Source organism: Hemitrygon akajei, chromosome 1 (genome assembly GCF_048418815.1).
Source record: "Hemitrygon akajei chromosome 1, sHemAka1.3, whole genome shotgun sequence".
In the NCBI taxonomy this organism is placed as follows: domain Eukaryota; kingdom Metazoa; phylum Chordata; class Chondrichthyes; order Myliobatiformes; family Dasyatidae; genus Hemitrygon; species Hemitrygon akajei.
In genome coordinates this window covers 12,956,516-12,976,862 of record NC_133124.1, presented here as the reverse complement: position 1 = coordinate 12,976,862, position 20,347 = coordinate 12,956,516, and the positions used below count along the sequence as shown (strand labels likewise).

At 43.6% G+C, this 20,347-nt stretch overlaps 1 protein-coding gene across 1 annotated transcript in view; it reads right to left on the bottom strand.

The window, feature by feature from the left end:
* The window catches only part of stac (SH3 and cysteine rich domain), a 158,407-nt gene that overhangs the window by 10,859 nt on the left and 127,201 nt on the right, over nucleotides 1-20,347 (bottom strand). The window contains exons 9-10 of the mRNA XM_073041282.1: nucleotides 11,853-11,904; nucleotides 1,777-1,911 (exon numbers count right to left, since the gene is read on the bottom strand). Coding sequence (XP_072897383.1) covers nucleotides 1,777-1,911; nucleotides 11,853-11,904 — 187 coding nt within the window. The remainder of the gene's footprint in view (nucleotides 1-1,776; nucleotides 1,912-11,852; nucleotides 11,905-20,347) is intronic.

The window sequence follows — 20,347 nt, the reverse complement described above, 5'->3', positions numbered from 1 at the left end:
CACCGAGGACATATATACAAAAAGGAGCCTGAAAAGGGCCAGTAACATCATGAAGGATCCCACCCTCCCTGCTCATGGATGGTTGGTCCCACTCACTTCAGGGAAGAGGCTACGTAGCCTCCACGCCAAGACCACCAGACTCAAAAACACTTTCCCCAAGCAGTAAGGCTGATCAACTCCTCCACCCACTGAAACGTTGACTGTTTATTCATTTTCAATGATGCTGCTTGACCTGCGGAGTTCCTCCAGCATTTTGTGTGTGTTGCTTTGGATTTCTAGCATCTGCAGAACTTCTAATTACTGGTGGAACACAGCATTTTGTGTGTGTTGTTGTTTGAATTTCCAGCATCTGCAGATTTCCTCGTGTTTGCTCTTTAAAACAAAAGCTTACAGGTTTAAGATGAAAGAGGAAGAAATGTGATCTAAGTGACTTTGACCATGAAATGATTGTTGGTGCCAGGCAGGGTATTTTGAGTATCTCAGAAACCGCTGATCTCCTGGGATTTTCACACACAACAGAGTTTACAGAGAATGGTGTGAGAAACAAGAAAACATCCACTAGCGGCTATCCTGTGGGCGAGAATGTCCTATTAATGAGAGTGGCCACAGGAGAATGGCCAGACTGGTTCAAGCTGACAGTAACTTAAATAACCACACGTTACAACAGTGGTGTGTGGAAGAGCATCTCTGAGCACACTACGCGTCGAACCTTGAACTGGGTGGGCTACAGCAGCAGAAGTCCATGAACATACACCCAGTGGCCACTTTATTAGAAACAGAACATAACAAAACATGTGGAGAGAAAAGATTTAGAAAATGCTAGCAAATAGGACTAGCTTAGGTATAGATAAGTTAGTCCAAAGGGCCTGTTTCCATTTTTGGATACATTGGAAAGACTGGGGATTACAGAACTTCCTCAGAAAAACTTGTTTACTTACCATGGAAGTGGAAGAAACACCCAGCTGTGTGCGGATGCATTGGGAGGCCAGGTGGGTAATATTCCCACTGAACTCCACTCATGATGAGTTAGTTATATTTGGAGCTATCAGCAGAGAGACCCAAAAGAACAGAAGAAGCGGGAGGAGCATGAACAGAGCAAATGGTTGCCTTGCCAACGCGATCATGGCCATTCCATCTCATATCTCCTCTTCTGTGCTAGTTTTACATTCTCCGATCTTACAAAAATCCATCTACATCCCCACTAAACATCCCCAGGCACCTAGCCATGACAACCTTCAAGGTAAGAGAATTTTAGAGACTCACCACCAGTTCAGAGTAGAAATTTTTACATATCAGTTTTAAAAAAAATTCACGTAAACGTGCACCCAAAATTACATTGTGCATTTTGTGGACAAAATAAATATAAAAATCAAATGTAACAGAACTCTAGCACTCCTACTCCAAAACAAATGTTAAAATACTGAATGATAATCTATTGAAATGTTAATTAGAGGCAACACTTTACAGTACCAGCAACCGGGGTTCAATTTCTGCAGCCGTCTGTAAGGAGTTTGTACGTTTTCCCTGTCACTGTGTGGGTTACCTTCAGGTGCTCCAGTTCCCTCCCAGAGTCCAAAGACATACCAATTGGTAGGTTAATTGGACTTTGTAAATTGTCACAAGATTAGGCTAGGGTTAAATTGGGAGTTGCTGGACGGCACAACTCGAAGGGCTGGAAAAGCCTATTCCATGTTGTATCTCAATAAATAAAAGTTTTTTTTTTCCATTGTTATGTCGTTAACTTCAAATAGACATGAAGGAAGTATTGTTGATTACCTGGTTTTCCTTCACATCTATCTGTCCTTCTTGCAGGCTTGTGAACGATTTTGTGCATCTGAAGACTTTCTCACCCATCATCGCCCTCTGAACAAATGTTGCAGGGAAATACCCAACTCTGTCAGCAATTTTACCCTGGCAAATGGAAAAGAAGAGCAAAATAGTGAAGATCACTAGAGAAGAGGTATAGAAGAACCAATAGGTAATGTTTCAGTTCTATAAAACCCTGGTTAGATCACACTGGGAATATTATGTTCAGTCTGGTCGCCTCATTATACAAACAATGTGAAAGCTTTAGGTGCAGAGGAGATTTACCAGGATGCAGGTCCTGACGAAGGGTCTCGGCCCGAAACGTCGACAGCGCTTCTCCCTATAGATGCTGCCTGGCCTGCTGTGTTCCACCAGCATTTTGTGTGTGTTGTTTGAATTTCCAGCATCTGCAGATTTCCTCGTGTTTACCAGGATACTGCCTGGATTAGAAAGCTTACCTTTTGAGAATAAGATGGACAACCTTGGACTTTCCTCTTCGGAGAAAACCCCCGAGAGGTGACTTGAGTGGTGAGTGCACGGAATGTCCTACCATGGAATGGTTAGATTAAAAGGTTGACACAACATTGTGGGCCAAAGGGTCTTAACTGTGCTGCAATGTTGTATGATCTATGCTCTATGATATAATTGCATATATATCAGATTCTTCGGTATAATTGAAATTAATGTATTGCATCTCTATCAGAGTCCCATGTGGTTTTTAGTCAAGTTATTATGAGCAGCACGGAACTATAGTGGTTAGCATAATGCTATCACAGCACCAGCAACCCAGGGTCAAGTCTGCCACTGTCTGTGTGGGTTTCCTCCGGGGGCTCTGTTTTCTCCCACATTCAAATGTAAGGGTTAAGGTTAGCGAGTTAGGGGCATACTATGTTGGTGTCGGAAGTGTGGCGATACTCACGGACTGTGTTGGTCATTGACACAAACAATGCATTTCACGGTATATTTCAATGTTTCGATGTACGTGTGACAAATAAAGCCGACCTCTATCTTCATAAAACTCTGCCATGAATGGTTCCAAGCCTGGCTTTGAAAGGAGGGTTGGGCATGGGGCAAGTAACCCAATCCGGCAAAATCTCATAGCTACAAAAACACTAACAAAAGCTCCAAAAACCACATCCCTAGGAAAGGAAGGTTCTTCAAAGCTGACACCAGCCAGGTGGACTACACCTGTGGACAACTTGAAGCAATGGCCTAGAACAGAGGACTTCGGAGAGCTGTCATTGGCGGCTCACACTCAGGTAGAGTTGATGGCTGAAGTCAGTCAGTGTGAGAGATATTGTTTGAGGCTGACCCGATCCCTGTTCATGGAATTTTAATTGTGTCCAGTTCTGGTCTTCCCTTTATAAGAAAGATATAAGAACTTTGGAAAAGGTGCAGAAGAGATTACCAGGATGCTACCTACTGTGCTGGGAGTCTATCAGTCAGCTACTGCATCCAGTGCAGCCTCCTCTACATCCATGACATCTGACATAATTGAGGACTGTTACGTCAAGCACCTTCACTCCACCTGCCACAACAGACGAGATTTCCTGGTACCTATCCATTTTAATAATACTTCCCATTCCAACGTGTCATAAGAACAGAAGAAGTAGGAGCAGGAGTAGACCGTCTGGCCCGTTGACCCTGCTCTGCCACTCAAAAAGATCGTGGCTGATCTGTCCGTAAACTCAGCTCCATCTACCTGCCTTTTCCCCATAACCCTTAATTCCCCTATGATGCAAAAATCTATCCAACCTTATCTTAAATATATTTACTGAGGTAGCCTCCACTGCTCCAAAGGGGAGAGAATTCCACAGATTCACCACTCTCTGGGAAAAACAGTTCCTCCTCGTCTCCATCCTAAGTTTACTCCCCCGAATCCTGAGGCTATGTGCCTTAGTTCTAGTCTCACCTACAAGTGGAAACAACTTTCCTGTCTCTATCTATCCCTTTCATAATTTTCTATGTTTCTATAAGCTCTCCTCTCATCCTTCTGAATTCCAGCGAGTACAGTCCCAGGCCACTCAGACTCTTCTCATAGTCTAAACCCCTCATCTCTGGAATCAACCTGGTGAACCTCCTCTGCACTACCTCCAAAGCCAGTATATCTTTCTTCAAGTAAGGAGACCAGAACTGCATGCAGTACTCCAGTTACAGCCTCACCAGTACAATTACAGCATAACCTCCCTGCTCTTAAATTCAATCCCTCTAGCAATGAAGGGCAACATTCCATTTCCCTTCTTGATAGCCTGCAGCACCTGCAAAACAACCCTTTGCGATTCATGCACAAGCACTCCCAAGTCCTTCTGCACATGTCAGTTCTTGACCTCCTCTACCACCATAAGGCCACTCTCAATTTGGAGGAGCAACACTTCATATTCCGCACGAGTAGTCTCCAATCTGACACCATGACGATCGATTTATCTAACTTCTGGCAATTTCTCCCCCAACCCTTTCCTTTTTTTTCCATTCACCATTCTTGCTTCCCTCTTACGTTTTCCCTTCTTCTCAACTGCCCAACACCTCCTTCTTAGTGTCCCTTCTCCCTTCCTTTTTCCATGGTCCACTCTCCTCTGCTATCAGGTTCCTTCTTCAATCCATTATCATTTCCACCTACCATCACCCAGCTTCTCACTTCATCCCACCTCATTCACCCATCGTCTCCCTCACTTAACGCTACCAGTTTGTACTCCTTCCTTGCCCACACTTTCTTATTCTGGATTCTTCTCCCTTCCTTTCCAGTCCTGATGACGGGTCTCGGTCCGAAATGTCAACTGTTTATTCCCCCTCCATGGATGCTGCCTGACCTACTGAGTTTCTCCAGCATTTAGTGTGTGTTGCTTTGGATTTCCAGCATCTGGAGAATCTCTTATGTTTATGATTTACCCAGCTGCCGTCTGGATTCGAAGCTATAAGCTCAAAGGGGAGGTTGTACAAACTTGGGTTGGTTCCTCTAGAACAGCAAAAGCTAAAGGGAGACCCGATAGAGGTTTATAAGATTAAGAGACACGTACAGTAAATATAGTAGCTTGAATCTTTTTCCTCAAGGTAGAAGTATCAAATTTTTGAGGACATGTATTTAAGGTGAGAGGGAGAATGTTTAAAAGGACTGAGTGGGCAAGTCATATAGTACGAAAACAGACCCTTCAGCCCATCTGGTCCATTCTGACCAAGATTTGTATCTCAGCTAGTCCCATTTGCCTGCATTTGCCTCATATCCCTCTAAACCTTTCCTAGCCGTGTATCCTTTAAATGTAATTAATATATCTATTTCTCTGGCAGCTCATTCCATGTGCTGACCACCCTGATTAAGCTGTTTCTTAGGTTCTTATTAAACCTTTCCCTTCTCACCTTAAGCCTATATGGATCACTTTTGGAATATTCTGAACAATTTTGGGCCCCATATCCTCTGGACCTTCTCTAAAATGCTGGCTTTGGAGAGGATCCAGAGGAGGTTCATGAGAATGATTCGGGAATGAAATGTTAACATATTAGGGGTGTTTGATGGCTCTGGGCCTGTACTCACTGGACTTAAGAGGAATGAGGGGGGATCTCATTGAAACCTATTGAATATTGAAAGGCCTGGATTGAGTAAACATGGAGAAGGTGGTTCCAATGGTGGGACAGTCCAGGACCAGAGGGCACAGCCTCAGAATACAGAGAAGAGGGGGAATTTCTTTAGCCAGAGAGTGATGAATCTGTGGAATTTATTGCCACAGACAGATGTGGAGGCCAAGTCATTGGGTATATTTAAAATGGAAGTTGATATGTTGTTGATTAGTCAGGGTGTCAAAGGTTACAAGATGAAGACATGAGAATGGGGTTGAGAGGGAAAATAAATTAGCCACGGTATGTTTCAAAGGTTCGCTGTACACCTGGGAACAACTTGAAACATTGGCCCAGGACAGAGGACTTTGGTGAGCTGCTGATGGCAGCCTATGCCCAGGTAGGATATGATGGAATGGTGGAGTAGACTCAATGGGATGAACAGCCTTAGTCTGGTTTGAGGAATCCTACTTGGATAACCACTCCTGGTGAGATACTTGTGTCTCACCAAATCTCATTACTTTCAAAAATTAATTCTTTCAAAAACGACATTTGAGTGATGTAATTTTTGTTCATCATTGGTAAACTTTGGCAGCCGTTAGAATCCATCACAATCCACGTGTCCTATCAGCGACATCAACAGAGCTCCTCTAAGAGCTCGCAGGCTAGCGGCGGTTATTTAAAAAGGGAGCTTCGAGGGTGTTTGTGACCTATCAACAGAGCTCTACGAACTAAATAAAAGTACAGGAGGGACAAGTGGAGCGGCCATTGTTGGGAGTAGGCCAGTGGTGAGAGTAGAAGCGATAGGCTGTGGCTCAAAGGAGGCTGTGGCTCGGAAGAGGCGTCGGCTCTGTGTAAAGCACCTGTTAAGGTTTCCCTTTTGATTTTTTTTCCCTCTCTTGCTGTACCATTTAAATAGCTGTGGTGTGCTCTTCATGCCAGATGTTGGAGAACTGGGACACCCAGAGTCTCCCGGGAACTGCATCTATGTGAAGTGCATCCGGCTACAGCTCCTTGAAGACCGTGTTAGGGATCTGGAGCAGCAGCTGGGTGACCTTCGGCTTGTAAGGGAGAGCGAGGGTATAATTGATCAAAGTTACAGGAAAGTAGTCAGCCTGAAGTTGCAGGAGGCAAGTAGCTGGGTGACTGTCAGGAGAAATGGAAATAGACGATTAGAGCAGAGCACCCCTGTGGCCATTCCCCTCAAAAACGAGTATACCACTTTGGGTACTTTTGTCATGGATGACCTCCCAGAAGAATGTCATGGCAACCAGGTTACAGGCACTGAGCATGAGTCCGTGGTGCAGAAAGGAAAGAGAGAGAAGAAGGGAGCGGTAGTGATAGGGGACTCAGTAGTGAGGGGAACAGACAGGAGATCCTGTTGCCTCCCAGGTGCCAGGGTCAGAGATGTTTCAGATCACGTCCACAACATTTTAGAGAGGGAGGGTGAGCAGCCAGATATCTTGGTACGTATTGGTACTAATGACATAGGAAAGAAAAGAAATGAGGTCCTGAAAAGAGAATTTAGAGAGCTAGGTAGAAATTGAGAAGCAGGACCTCCCGGGTAGTAATCTCTGGATTTCTGTCTGTGCCACACACCAGTGAGGGTAGAAACAGGATGATGTGGCCGAGAAGCTGGTTCGGGGGCAGGGCTTCAGGTTCTTGGAACATTGGGATCTCTTCTGGGGGAGGAGTGAACTGTTCAAAAGTGATGGGTTGCACCTGAACCCAAGGGGGATCAATATTGTCATGGGCAGGTGTGTTAGAGCTGTTGGGGAGGGTTTAAACTAACTTGGCAGGGGGTGGGAACCGGAGTGAAGGGACTCAGGATAGGACGGATGGTAAACAAAAGTAAAGATAGCGTGCAGTCAGACTGTCAGGAAGGGCAGGCAGGTGATGGGACTTAGTTGCAGCCAACAGGCTGAATATCAAATCATTAGGGATGCAGAGTCAGAAAGGATAGCAAATATGGTACTCAAGGTGTTGTATCTAAATGCACGGAGTATAAGAAATAAGGTGGATGATCTGGTTGCAATATTACAGATTGTAGGTGTAATGTTGTAGCCGTCACTGAATCGTGGCTGAAGGATGGTTGTAGTTGGAGCTGAATGACCAAGGTTACACATTGTATCGGAGGGATACAAAGATAGGCAGAGGAGGTGGTGTGGCTCTACTGGTAAAGAATGGCATCTAATCAGCCTACCAGGGGATCAGCTGTACTGGAATGGGTGTTATGTAATGAACCAGAGGCGATTAGGGAGCTTAAGGTGAAAGAATCCTTAGGAACCAGTGATCACAATATGATTGTGTTCAACTTGAAACTTGATAGGGAAAAAGTAAAGTCTAATGTAGCAGTATTTCAGTGGAGTAAAGAAAATTACAGTGGTATGAGAGAGGAGTTGGCCAAGGAAAATTGGAAGGAGCTGCTGGCCGGGATGTCAGCAAAACAGCATGCATTTCTGGGAAAAATGAGTAAGGTGCAGGAATTCATTTCCAAAATGGTGTAATAGTACAACCGTGGCTGACGTCAAATCTATTGTAAAAGCAAAAGAGAGGGCATACAACAAAGCAAAAATTAGTGGGAAGATGGAGGATTGGGAAGTTTTTAAAAACCTACAGACAGCAACTAAAAAAATCATTAGAAGGGAAAAGATGAAATATGAAAGCAAGCTAGCAAATAATATCAAAGTGGATAGTAAAAGCTTTTTCAAGTATGTTAAAAATAAAAAAGAAATAAGAGTGGATATAGGACCGCTAGAAAATGAGGCAGGAGAAATAATAACGAGGCACGGAGATGACTGATGAACTAAATGAATATTTTGTGTCAGTCTTCACTGTGGAAGACACTAGCAGTATGTCTGAAGTTGTAGTGTGTGAGGGAAGAGAAGTGAGTGCACTTACTGTTACAAGAGAGAAGGTGCTCAAAAAGCTGAAAGACCTAAAGGTAATAAATCACCTGGTCCAGAGGAACTGCACCCTAGGGTTCTGAAAGAAGTAGCATTAGAGATTGTGGCGGCATTAGAAATGACCTTTCAAAAATCATTGGACTCTGGCATGATGCCAGAGGAATGGAAAATTGCAAATGTTACTCCACTCTTTAAGAAAGGAGGAGAGCAGCAGAAAGGAAACTACAGACCAGTTAGCCTGACCTCAGTGGTTGGAAAGATTAAGTTAGAGTCAATTGTTAAGGATGAGGAGATGGAGTACTTGGTGACACAGGACAAGATAGGACAAAGTCAGCATGGTTTCCTTCAGGGAAAATCCTGCCTGATGAACTGGTTGGAATTCTTTGAGGAGATTACAAATGGATGTTGTGAAGTTGGACTTTCAGAAGGTCTTTGACAAGGTGCCACACATGGTGCTTTACCAAGTTGAGTCCATGGTATTACAGGAAAGTTACTAACATGGTTAGAGCATTGGCTGATTGGTAGAAGGCAGCAAGTGGGAATAAAAGGATCCATTTCTGGTTGGGTGCCAGTGACCAGAGGTGTTTCGCAGGGGTCGGTGTTGGGACCGCTTCTTTTAATGCTGTATATCAATGATTTAGATGATGGAATAGATGGCTTTATTGTCAAGTTTGCAGAAGGTACGAATATTGGTGAAGGAGCAGGTAGTGTTGAGGAAACTGGTAGGATGCAGAAGGACTTAGATTAGGAGAATGAACAAGAAAGGGGCAAATGAAATACAATGTTGGGAAATGCATGGTAGTAGAAATAAATATGCAGATTATTTTCTAACAGGGGAGAAAATACAGGAATCTGTGATGCAGAGGGACCTGAAAGTCCTTGTGCAGAACACCCTGAAGGTTAACTTGCAGGTTGAGTCGGTAGTGAGGAAAGCAAATGCCATATTAGCATTAATTTCAAGAAGTCTAGAATACAAAAGCAAGGTTGTGATGCTGAACCTTTATAAGGCACTGGTGAGGCCTCACCTTGAGTATTGTGAATAGTTTTGGGCCCCTCGTCTTAGAAAAGATGTGCTGGCATTGGAGAGGGTCCAGAGGGAGTTCACAAGGATGATTCCAGGAATGAAAGGGTTATCATACAAGGGATGTTTGATGGCTTTGGGTCTGTACTCTCTAAAGTTCATAAGGATGAGGGGGGAATCTCATTGAAACCTTTCGAATGTTGAAAGGCCTAGACAGAGTAGATGTGGAAAGGATGTTCCCCATAGTGGGAGAGTCTAGGTCAAGAGGGCACAGCCTCAGGATACAGGGGCATCCTTTCAAAACAGAGATGCGGAGAAATTTCTTTAGCCAAAGGGTGGTGAATTTGTGGAATTTGTTGCCGCATGCAGCTGTAGAGGCCAGATCGTTGGGTGTATTTATGGTAGAGATTGATAGGCTCTTGATTGGACATGGCATCAAAGGTTATGGTGGAACTGGGGTTGAGGAGGTGATTAAAAAAAAGGATCAGCCATGATTGAACGGTGGAGCAGACTCGATGGGCCAGATGGCCTAGTTCTGCTCTTATGTCTTATGGTCCTCAGCAACTCCTGAATCTATAATAGTTCTAGTCTTATTGTGACTCCTATAGCTACTACATGTGCTGGGGAATTAGCTCAAATGGTAGGGTGCTCACTTTGCATGCGAGAGGTAGCAGGATCGATACCTGCATTCTCCGCCACACAGTAGAGTAGCAGATAACAAAGTTAAGTTCAGGACCGTCAGAGTTTGTTCAACTCTGGCATTGTCTGTAAGGAATTTGTACTTTCTCCCAGTGAATGCATGGGTTTTCTCCCAGTGCTCTGGTACAGTCCAAAGACTGGTGGGTTAATTTGTCATTGTAAACTATCCTGTGATTAGGCTGGGTTAAACAGATGATTTGCTTGGTGGCACCCCTCTTTGGGGTGGAAGGGCCTGTTCTGAACCGTATCTTTGAATTGAAGTTCAATTTCAAGTTCAAACTAAATTTATTATCCAAGTACATATATATGTGTCACCACATACAATGATAAGGCCATTTGACCCAACGAATTGGTTCTGCTCCGCCATTTCATCATGGCTGATTCATTTTTCCTCTCAGCCCCAATCTCCTGCCTTCTCCCCGTATCCCTTCATGCCCTGATTAATCAAGAACCTGTCAACCTCTTTCTCAAATATACCCAATGACTTGGCCTCCACAGCTGCCTGTGGCAATGAAGTCCACAGATTCACCACTCTCTGGCTAAAGAAATTCCTTCTCATCTCTGACCTAACTGGATGTCCCTCTATTCTGACGCCGGGTCCTCTGGTCATAAACTCACCCACTATAGGAAATATCCTCTCCACATCCACTCTATTGTGCTCTTCACCATTCGATAGGTTTCGATGAGATTCCCCCCCCCCCATTCTTCTGAGTTCCAGAGAGTACAGGCCCAGAGCCATTAAAAGTTCTTCATATGATAAGCCTTTCAATACTGGAATCATTTTCATGAACATTTTTTGAACCCTCTCCAATATCAGCACATCCTTTCTTAGATAAGGGGTTGAAAACAGCTCACAATACTCTGTGAGGCCCCACCAGTGCCTTATAAAGCCACAACATTGCATCCTTGGTTTTATATTCTAGGCTTCTTGAAATGAATGCTAACAACACTTACAATAGACGATAGGTGTGGGAGTAGGCCATTCGGCCCTTCGAGCCAGCGCCACCATTCAATGTGATCGTGGCTGATCATCCACAATCAGTACCCTGTTCCTGCCTTCTCCCCATATCCTTTGGCTCCACTATCTTTAAGAGCTCTATTTAACTCTTTCTTGAAAGCATCCAGAGAATTGGCCTCCACTGCCTTCTGAGGCAGAGCATTCCATAGATCCACAATTCTCTTACATTCATTTCCTTGCGGGCATACTCAGTAAATATAAGAACCATAATCAAATCAATGAAAGACTGCACCCAACCGGTGTTATTGTTATTTTCTTTTTATCTTTTTGTATTTGCACAGTTTGCTGTCTTTTGTACATGGTTATTTGTCTGTCCTGTTGTGTGCAGCCTTTCATTCATTCTATTGTGTTTCTTTGTATTTACTGTGAAAGCCCTCAAGAAAACAAATCTCAGGGTTGTTTATAGTGACATATATTTTCTGTAACCGGTTGAGGCCCGATTTCGAATTCGGCCGGCTCCCTTGCATGCTCTCCATCCGCGCCTGGGCTGAGTGTCGAGCTAGCAACTCAAACTCGTAAAAAAAACCTGGAGAGGGACGGGCTCCGCCAGGTTTCAGACGCCCAAGACACACCGTACGATGAGCAATCGCCAAAATGATCGGTGCAAAAAGCTTGTTATGATGACGCCCTGACGACTCCACCAGGAGTTAAGGGCACACACACACACTTATTTACATACGGGTTAATAGGTTAATTGGTCACATTGGAATAATTTGGCAACAACCTGATTTTAATTACCTCAGAATCTAGAGTCCCTTCAGGTTTCTGCTGAATGTACAGGTGAAGATTTACCTCCCACATTACAAGCTAATGCAATTCTGGTTCAGTTTACGGCCTTCAAGATTCAGAAACTTACCTTCCACCATTCCTCATTAGAATCATCCAGCAGTAAAATTCTGTCTCCAGCCCTGCAATGTTGAATAAACAAACATTAGCCTTCAACTACACCACCTTCCTATGCTGCCTTACAATTAAATGTTTAAAAATCACCCATTAATTCATGGAGAGCCAGTGGTACTCCTGTTAACTTAGGTTGCACTCTTCCTTCCATCAACACCATAACCCACAGAAAAGAATGGAGTATTGTGAGCAGTTTTGGGCCCTTTATTTTAGAAAGGATTTGTTGGCATTGGAGACATTGAAGGTTCACAAAATGCTGCAGGAACTCAGCAGGCCAGGCAGTGTCTACGGAAAAGAGGGAACAGCCGACGTTTCGAGCTGAGACCCTTCATCAGTACTGGGGGAGAAAATGAGAAGTTAGAGTAAGAATGTGGGGGAGGGGAGGAAGGAATACATCGATTTCTCGAATTTCCAATAATGCCCCCCTCCTTCCCCATTCCTATTCCCTCTCTCACCTTATCTCCTTACCTGCCCATCATCTCCCTCTGGTGTTCCTCCCCCTTCTCTTTCTTCCACAGCCTTCTGTCCTCTCCTATCAGATTCCTCCTTCTCCAGCCCTTCATCTCTTTCACTAATTGACTTCCCGGCTCTTTGCTTCACCTCTCCCCCTCCCAGTTTCACCCATCACACACTAATGTACTTCTTCCTCCCCTCCCTCCATCTTCTTAGTCTAACTTCTCAACTTTTTTCTCCAGTCCTGATGAAGGGTCTCGGCCCAAAACGACGACTGTTTACTTTCTTTCCATAGACCCAGCCTGAGCTGCTGAGTTCCTCCAGCGTTTTGTGAGTGTTGCTTGAATTTCTTGTTTGTGATTGAATCCCAGGAATGAAAGGATTTGAGGAGTGTTTGGTGGCTCTGAGCCTGTACACACTGAAGTCTAGAAGAATGAGGCAGGGGAAATCTCACTGACACTTATCGAATAGTGAAAGGCCTAGACAGAGTGGAGTTCCTTAAGGTTGTTACAGCCGGGGGTGATAATGGGAACAAGTTCCCACTACCTATTAAATGCTACCAGTGGTGTGTGTCTCAAATAGCCTCTGACAACCAAGTCTAGCTTCTGGCCTTCACCTGTGGCTTAGCTACTAAGCCCAGCAGAAATGTTTCTATTGACAGGAGAATGGACAAAGGCAGGTTACTGGCACCTTAAAACCAGTCGCTTTAGGCATCTGGGGATCATCAGCTATGGTTGGCAGCACATCTGGGAGAAGGAAAACTCTGATCTCAAACCCCTGCTGTCTTGCCGCTATACCCATTCATGGTGGAGGCTTCAAGAGTAAACCCCAAGGAAAAATCTGGAACTGGAGTCCCCTAAGGCAGTTCTACGTTGAGTTCAGTGCTGACTGACAACTCCTATGACACTGCTGGGGCCAAACTATCAGTCTCTGCTGTTCCTTTGGGTTCATTAGATGCGTGGAGAGGAGGAGCTTGCTACATGGGCAGCAGCTTGCTCTCCATACCGTATTGCCCAGGCTTACGTATCTAGACAGTTAGGACACAACATCCATAGTCGACCCTGACCAACGGAAGCCCAGATCAGATCAAATGGCTGTTGAGAGGATGTTTTCACCCTCGGAATTCAAGGGTGTCCCTTTATAATGGAGATGAGGAGGGATTTCTTTAGCCTCAGAATACAAGAATTATTGCTGATATTTCCAGCACAGGAAATTATGTCCCAGAGTCCACATAATCAGCTACTCCAGATGAGATAGTAAATTGGATTCAACATTGGCTTTACAGGAGAAGCAAGGGAGTGCTGGTAGAATTGATGGAATGCAGGGATCAGTGCTGGGTCTGTTGTTGTTTGTCATCTATACCAACAATCTGGATGATAATTTGGTAAACTGGATCAACAAGTTTGCGATGACACCATGATTGGGTGTGTAGTAGACAGCAAGGAAGATAATCCAAGCTTGCAGCTGGAAAACCGGCCAATAAGTTTTAATGCAGACAGGTGTGAGGTATTACGCTTTTAGAGGACAAACCATGGTAGGATTTATAAACAGTAGGCACTGAGGAGTGAGGTAGAACAGAGGGATCTGGAAATACAGATCATAATTCTTTGAAAGTGGAGTCACAGATAGATGGAGTCATAATGAGAGCTTTTGGCATATTGGCCTTCATAAACTAAAGTAATCAGTACTGGAGTTGGGATGTTATGTTGAAGTTGTATAAGATATTGGTGAGACCTAATTTGGAGTAGTGTATGCATTTCTGGTAACCTACCTACAGGAAAGATATAAATAAGATTGAAAGAGTACAGAGAAAGTTTTTGAAGGCTGTAGCCAGAACTTGAGGACCCAAGATAAAGGAATAGGTTGAATAGTTTAGTTATTTTTTCCCCCAGAGTGAAGAACCAATGAGGGGAGATTTGATAGAGATATACAGTTATAGAGGTATAAATGAGCACCTCCCATTACACCCATGTGAGAAACTAACCTATTAACTTGTATGTCTTTGGAATGTGGCATGATACCAAAGGACCCAAAGGAAACCTACATGGTCACGGGGAGAACGTACAAACTCCTTATAGATAGCAGCGGGTATTGAACCCAGGTCACTGGTGCCGTGATAGTGTTGTGCTAACCAGACCGCTACAATGCTGCCTATAGCTTTGAACAAGGCTTCTTCAGAAACTGGAAATCGTTTGTGGTGCAGGAGTTTACCAGTGTGGAGCATTGTTTGTCTGCTAAGATAGACTATCATTATGACATTGGGCATGTAACTCAACATGGCCACATATACCACTGAGTGATATAGAGATCAACTCCCCTCAGTAGGGAGCAATAGGCCCAGCCCTCACCATTCCAGATATTAGAAACGAACCTCCCTCTCCTGCTTTGCTGATGGCATTGCTGTAAACCCATCAAGCCCGACCTACTGCAAAAAAGAAGCCACTCCAGGGTTCCAGCTGAAAGCAAGGAAACTCCCCTGCATAGATTCCACTGATCAAGTTCAAGTTGAAGTTTAATTGTCATTCAACCATACATGAATGCCCATGAATACAGTCAAATAAAACAGCGTTCCTCCAGAGGTCAAGGTACAAAACACAGTACCAACAGTCATACACAGCACAAGGCACATATAGCACATATAAGATATCAGTAAACATACAGTCACACAAATAAGTATAATATAGCCCAAGTCTCTGAGTGACATCTCCTGTAAATTGATGGTGAATGGGTGTTATCGGCAAGAACAAGAAATCATGATGGCACTAAATTGCGATTCCTTCGCATTCATTTAGGAAAACAGCTGAATTTCACATTGGATGCCTCTCCTTTTCCCTTTCCAGGTGGATGGGGGTCCGTTGTAGACCCTGACCTGGAGTTACAGTCAGATTTCGGTTCTTTGCGGTGCTGGGACCCGCTCAAGGCTGGCCGCTTTTCAATATCCCAACCACGTGGCCTAGAAGACAAGCACATCTTCAGGGTTCGAGGTTTCGTGGCCCTGCAGATGGGCTGATTCTAAGCTAGTGCCGCCAACTGAAGCGTCACAGGAGAGAACGGAACATTGGGAACAGCAGATCAGCTGTCAGAGGCTGTTGCACTCAGCAAGTTGTGTTCTCTCTCATCAGTGGATGAGTGTTGCCGATTCTCAGGACACAGAACTCAGAAAAAAAAAGCAGCGTGACAAACGTTTAACACCATAAATCAGCAGATTGCTTTGATATGTCTCCCCTCACGCTGTGAAAGAGGGCATCTCTTTTTCCCTTTATTAGGGAGAGAGAGAGAGCCTGTGGGATGTTGAATTGTCGGGTGGATGATTAGTTTGTGTCGTACTGCAGATCATGGTCTTTCCTGGGGGTTTTGCTGTTTGCTTGCTTGGTGGTGGAGAGGGCTGATGCTTTTTTGCGGAAGTGCGTGGGGCGGGGGAGAGCAGTTGCTTTACTGCTGCTTGTGCGTGGGAGGGGGAGCAGGGGGGCTTTGGGGTTCTAACGTTTTTACTGTCACTCATCCTTTGGGGCACTCCTCCGTTTTTGTGGATGTCTGCGAAGGATAGAATTTCTGGATGTATATTGTATACATTCCTCTGATGTTAAATGGAACTATTGAAGCAGTTCTTAGCAGTCCGCAGACAATCACACATATGCATGCTCACAATCCATCGACCGACCAATGGAGGGCAGCACCAATGGGGGGGGCAGACCCCAACCCAATATGGACACCACATGACATCTTCCTCTCCTGGACTGCTGCAACAGGCAAGCCCGCAGCTTGAAGCCTAGACATCTCTACACGCAGCCCCTCCACCAACCCCCCGCACCTTGTTTAAAAGCAAATAGCAAAAACAATAAAGACCTTACCACCAACCCTATGGAATCAGCTCGCAAGCTAGTCCATCCACACATTAAACACAGAACAGAGAACATTACAACACTGTGCAGGCCCTCTGTCCCATGGTTGGTTCGACATTTTAACCTACTCTAAGACCAAACCAAGCCTCCAATCCTCCATAGCCCTCCATTTTTAAATCATCCATGTGCCTACCTAAGAGTTTCTTAAGTGCCCCTAATGTATCCACCCCCGGGAGATGTTCCACACATCCAACACTCTCTGTATAAAAGAGTTACTTCTGGCTTGTACTTTCTTTAATCACTTTAAAATTATAACCCTCACATTGCCCATTTTCATCCTGGGAAAAAGTCTGGCTGTGCACTCAATCTGTGTCTCTTATCATCTTGTACACCTCTATCAATTTACCTCTCATCCTCCTTCGCTCCAAAGAAAAAAGCCCTACCTTACAGCTTGCTCAACGTTTCCTCACTGGACATGCTCTGACAACAGAGATGGACTTGAGGCAGGGGTTTGGCCATCTGCTCCAGTGGTAGAAACTCAAACCAGATCAGATTCTAGCTGACCTGGTGTTAATAGGAGCCAGTTATCCAGACTCAGCATTGAGGTGTGTTCACTCCGGGTACCTAGCCGTTATTCACGTGGCTAAAACCTGCCTCTGGGAGCTGCACAGCAAGATGTTACCACAATGGCCTTGTACTTTCAGCAATGGACTTTCTCTCTAAACTTTTCGCTGCCTCAGTAAAGCAGCCAGCATAATCAACTACCACATCCACGCCGGACCTTCTCTCTTCTCCCCTCCCACTGAGCCGAAGATACAAAAGCCTGCAAGCACGAACCACCGGGATCAAGGAGAGCTTTTATCAGATGCTTGAATGAAATGCTTGTAAGATAAGGATTCTCGACCACACAATCTGTCTTTTTATAACTTTTGCACTTTATGGTTTACCTGCAGTGCCCTTTCTCTGCAGCTGTTACAGTTTATTCTACATCGTTATCGTTTTACCTTGTCCTACCTCGTTGCACTGTGCAATGATTTGATCTGTATGAACAGTTTGCAAAACAAGCTTTTCACTCTATCTTGGTACATGTGACAAAAACATCCAAATTTCAATTCCTTCATCGAGCTCCTTCCCTTCATCTGCCACAAAAATTGTAATTTCCTTGTGGCCACCCATTTCAATTCTACTTCTGATACTCATTCCGACATGTCAGTCCACACCCTCGTCTACTGTCACAGTGAAGCCATGCTCAGGCTGGAGGAGCAACACCTCCTTTTCTGTCTGGGCAGCCTCCAACCAGACAGTATTAACAAATATTTCTCCAACTTCCGGTAATTTCTCCCCAATCCCCTTCTCTCTTTTCCATTTCTCATTCTGGCTACCCTCTCACCCCCTTCTCTTCTCACTTGCTCATCATCTCATTCTGACTCCCTTCTTCCTTCCCTTTCTCCCATGGTCCTCCTTCCTATCCTTCTTCATCAACTCTTTACCTCTTCGACCTATCATCTCCTAGCTTCTTACTTCATCCTCTTGCCTACCTCCCCCGCCCTTAACTGGTCTCACCTACCTCGAACTCCTTCCCTTCACTCCACCTTCTTATTCAGGCTTCTACTGCCTTCCTTTCCAGTCCTGATGAAGTGACTCGGCCTGAAACGTCAACTGTTTATTTCTCTCCATTGATGCTGTCTGACCTGTTGAGTTCCTCCAGCACTTTGTGTGTGTTGCTCAAGATTTCCAGCATCTGCAGAATCTCTTGTGCTTGTCGTTTTCTGGATGACCACCCACTGATAAAGATAAGGCTCTGTGGAATCTGAGCAATTCATTGCCACGTACAGCTATGGAGGCTAAGACAGAGGTTGACAGATTCTTAATTAGTAAGGGCACCAAAAGTTATGGGAAGAAGACAGGAGAATGGGGTTGAGACGGGTAATAAATCAAGTGGTGGAGCAGACTAGATGGGCTGAATGGCCTAATTCTGCTCTTATGTCTTGTGGTCTCATGGCTCATAGTGTGCTGGATCTCTGTATCGAGAGCTGATGCAAGTGAACATCTTCATTGTAAACCATCTTTTCTTAACAAAACACAGACCCCACTGTCAATTCATCCTGTTACGGCTCACAAAGTACAGAACTATGCAATACTGCCAAACTAGAGAGATGAAAGTTAACAAATATTAACTTAGCTTTTATTCCTTTCCTACTTCAAAGTTGAAAGTACATTCATTATCAAAGTATACATATTTTATACAACCTTCAGATTCTTCGCCTAACAGGAAGTCACTAAACATAGAAACCCAAATGAACCCAAAAAAAAACCATCGAACACCCAAAGTGCAGAGAAAAAACTATCATACAAGCAATAAACACAAGCAAATCACGTTCTGAACTAGTCCACAAAGACAGTCCTGTCCACAGACCCTTAGTTCAGCGCAGAGTGGAGCAGCGAGTTGAACTGGCCCATGCCTCGTCTCCGGTCCCGATACCCTGGCCTTTTCAATCTGGCCTGGCACTTAAAACAGCCAAACATCGGTTCAGTCGTTTTGATACACTCTGGGGCCTGTCCCTGACCTTTCCAATTTGGCCCGGCGTTTAAACCGATGGAACCTCAGGTCTTCATCACCCTTGACGATGGGCCTACTGCCTGCTCTCTGTGACAGCGTGATCTCCATTATAGGTCACATGCGTCTTATATTGCAAATAGTTTTGTCCTTTGAGAAGTCTCTTTGACACAATGGGCTGCAGCCATCGAGGGGCCTGAGCTGATTTCAATTATCATTTCCCGTTCATGGTACAATCAAGGTAAAACATTGCAGACACAACCCATCTACCAAACTGCCTTTTCCAAAAACTCCCTACTGGAAACCACTATAGGGCTACCAAAACAAAGAACTTCACACCATTTTAAAAGTTTCTTCCTGCATGCAGTTAACCTGCTCAACCAATTTAATTATTGACCCCCCCCCCCCATCTATTACCCCATCACTGCGCTCCACTGTAAACATTTTAAACCACTGATTATAATGCTGTTTACTTGTAAATACATGCTGGTATTCCACGTTGTTATACACATTTTATTCCATATCTGTACCATTATTTTATATAATTCTTTAATCTCTATAATTGCTGAAATTTTTGTTGTACACACCACAGCAAACTCCTAATACATGTAAATACTCGAAGTAAATAAAGCTGATCTTTTGAAAAGGAATAAGCTTCTGGAAAGAAGATGTTTCAGCAATTTAAAAATCAAAGACAATTTGGGTTTGACTTCAACATTTTAGAGAGGGAATTCATAAATCAAGACAAAAATGGGAATCTGATCTGAATGTTAAAATTGATGGAAAAAATTGGTCAAGATTATGTTCTGATAGTATGAGAAATACAATAAATGTTCGACTTAGATTAATACAATATAATTTTTTACATCAATTATGTATAACACCACAGAAAATAAATAGATTAAATTCAAATATGTCTGACCAATGTTTTCGATGTAAACAAGAAATTGGTACTTTTTTACATTCTACTTGGTCTTGTTTCAAAATTCAACCATTTTGGATTAATTTAAGACTTTTACTGGAACAAATTATTGGAGTACAACTCCCACATAGTCCATTATTATTTTTATTAGGAGACATTGAAGGGACAATAACGAAATTTAAATTGAATAAGTATCAGAAAAAATTTATAAAAATTGCATTGGCAGTAGCCAAAAAAGTTATCGCAGTTACTTGGAAATCTGATTTAAATTTAACTATGGATCGTTGGAATAATGAAATACATAGTTGTATTCCACTTGAAAAAATTACGTATAATCTAAGAAATGAATATGATATATTTTTGAAAATTTGGTCCCCATACTTACAAAAGATAGGATTAGATACATAGGTCCTTTGAAGATAAAATTATAGTAATTGGGGAAAGTGAAAATAAATATCAAAATTATTTTGAACTCTATGGAGCATGTGGGGATCCTCCGATATCCAGGCAATCTTTCTTTTCTTTCTTTTTTCTTTCTTTCTTTAGATAAGGGGTAAGGGGGGGAGGGTTATCATCATTTTTCTTACTATTTTATCACCACATTTATTCTTTGTAATCTCTAAAATTTAATAAATAAATAATATTTTTTAAAAAAAACATTTTAGAGAGGGTGGGAT